At 36.3% G+C, this 2679-nt stretch overlaps 1 protein-coding gene across 1 annotated transcript; it reads right to left on the reverse strand.

Moving 5' to 3' along the window:
• Positions 1-215: 215 nt before the first annotated feature.
• On the reverse strand, positions 216-1426 carry LOC307170857 (uncharacterized protein; the record flags this gene model as incomplete). Its single annotated transcript, XM_079892170.1, has 2 exons — positions 216-1048; positions 1080-1426. The coding sequence occupies 2 exons, from the start codon at positions 1424-1426 to the stop codon at positions 955-957; spliced, it is 441 nt and encodes a 146-aa protein (XP_079748296.1). The 3' UTR covers positions 216-954.
• Positions 1427-2679: the final 1253 nt, after the last annotated feature.

The following is a 2679-nucleotide window of genomic DNA, read 5'->3' on the forward strand; positions in this document are numbered from 1 at the left end:
GCTAATGGGGAATTGGCTGAGTGCAATGATTAATGACAAGGGACAGCTGAGTGCACTGAAGAAACAAGGATCGTGGGGAATGTAGTTCAGAAAGTGACAGACACCGTGGGGAAGGAGGACATCTAGTGGTTACCCAGGGAACACAAACCAGACACTGTGACAATCTTTGATATTCTTCCCCACGCTGAATAACGGACACAATGCCTGGAATTGATTCCCTTTTATTCAAACAAATCTCTGGTTTTTCCAAAATGTCTGTTATTTGGGCTGATAGACTAAGTACTAGAAAGTATGATCCAGCCCTTAGGGTTTTTCTCTGCGTCAAATTTAGCTTTACAAGAAGAACAGTTTTGTGGTGCTGTCTCAGTAGCTCCCAAATAGCTTTCACAGTTGATACAATAAAAATGTGGCACATACTGGCCAAATTGTCCATATGCTTTATGGAAAAGATATGAAGTTGCTGGCACCAAGCCAGGGAAATGTTCATTGAACATAGTAAGGAGATCCTGAAGAGCGACTTCTGTCAAATTGTGGCGCAGTACATACGACATGAGTAAGAGCAGACTCTGTCCCTTTGTGAGAGGAGCACCAGGGTATACAGGATCATCTTCATGTTGTTTCTGTGAAAAAAGACAAGTCTGATCAAATTAACTACAACAAGGAAATATAAAACACAAGCAGAAATATCACTAACAGTGTTGAACATTTAAGACAGGTGGCTTACACAGTCAACATAAATTAACACCATGTGTATAGATATCAACGCACCTTCCTTTGGTTTGAATTATCATTTCCTTGGCTCCTCTCTTTTCCTGATCTCTGTCCTTGTCTACTTCCATCCTTTTCCTGTCTCCTCTTGTTCACTTCCATCTTCTTCACTTTCACCATCTATTTCTCTGTCCTCTTGCTCATTTCCCTCCTTTTCCTCATTTCCACTTCCATCACCTTCTGTGTTTACCTCTTGTCCATCTCCATCATCTTCCTCATTTCCACTTCCATCATCTTCCTCTCTGTCCTCTTGTCCATCTCCATCATTTTCCTCACCTTCCTCATTTCCACTTCCATCACCTTCTGTTTACCTCTTGTCCATCTCTATCATCTTCCTCACCTTTCTCATTTCCACTTCCATCATCTTCCTCTCTGTCCTCTTGTCCATCTCCATCATCTTCCTCTCTGTCTTCTTGTCCATCTCCATCATCTTCCTCATTTCCACTTCCATCATCTTCCTCTCTGTCCTCTTGTCCATCTCCATCATCTTCCTCATTTCCACTTCCATCATCTTCCTCTCTGTCCTCTTGTCTATCTCCATCATCTTCCTCATTTCCACGTCCATCATCTTCCTCTCTGTCCTCTTGTCCATCTCCATCATCTTCCTCATTTCTATTTCCATTATCTTCCTCTCGGTCCTCTTGTCCATTTTCATCATCTTCCTCTCCTTCCTCAATTGTATTTACATAATCTATCTGTCTCTCCTCTAGTTCTCTTTCTTTTGTGCTTTCAAGTTCGTTCTTCTCTTCAGTAGGATTTGAGAGAGGAATCTGAAACAAATGTACACAAAAGGTAAGTGCAACTTCACAAAACAAATGCAAAACAAAATAGCAGTATTTCAATACAGACTGAATGTAATTAAATCAAAATATCAATAAATAAACAGCCCACTGACACAGTCTGGGGCACTGAAGTTGTGCGAGGCCCATCCAAACACAAACGTCTGGTTTAACATTTTGTTTATCGCAATTTTTTTAAATTATACATAACATTGTTTTTCACAATTACGTACCTTTTTGTAAACTTTTCTTCTGTAATTAGTTGTTTGGGAAATTGGTTTCTGTGGATACAGGACAAACAAAATTAAATAACTTAAAGTAACTGCTATCTAATAGGTCAGTACTTATGATGTCTCCTGTTTAACATTTCTGAAGTACAGTGAGCTAGAGTAAACATTTTAAATCCATTCATCTTTTGTTTAGGCAAAAGTGTATTTTTGTACACAAAAGTAAAATAAATTAATAAATAAAAATATCCTCCTGGGACCCAGGAACAGACTTTTGTCCACTGTAGTAGACATTATATTTTAGTGAATTTCTCTGACACCACACATGTAACAGTTTTACAGGACAAGTGGATGTCCTGTAAAGAGCACATTTGGGTACTTTCAAAGATAACAAATGTTTGAAGTTTTTACCATGACAAAAATTTCTCTTTATTATAAAAAAATAAAAATAAATATTTTTATTTTTATATAATAAATATAAAATAAATAATTATCTTTATTATGAATCTTTTTTTATTTTATTATAAAACAAAATCAGATCAGTAAGCATAATAACATATCAATAATATATATATTAAAAGTGTTTTTTTATGCAATAAACAATGTAACGTTAATGACATGGGGGGAAAAAAACAAAATAAATAAAATAAAAAATCTGGGTCTCAGGACAATATTAAGAGTGATAATACTGCAAAAGAAAAAAGTTTTTTGTTTACCTTTTTCTGTTGAAGTTTTCTGTATTTTGAGGATCTTGGTGTATCTGGTTGAGTCCCATCGGAATTCAAAAATGTCTTATACTTTCGTTTTGGTGCCATGATGATGTAAGCGTATTCTCTACTGGATTCAAAAACTTTGATTTTGAGAAAATCGGCGCCACGGCATTTGACCAATCAAGTGTCTTAATT

Source organism: Squalius cephalus (assembly GCF_949319135.1).
Source record: "Squalius cephalus genome assembly, chromosome: 14".
Lineage (NCBI taxonomy): Eukaryota > Metazoa > Chordata > Actinopteri > Cypriniformes > Leuciscidae > Squalius > Squalius cephalus.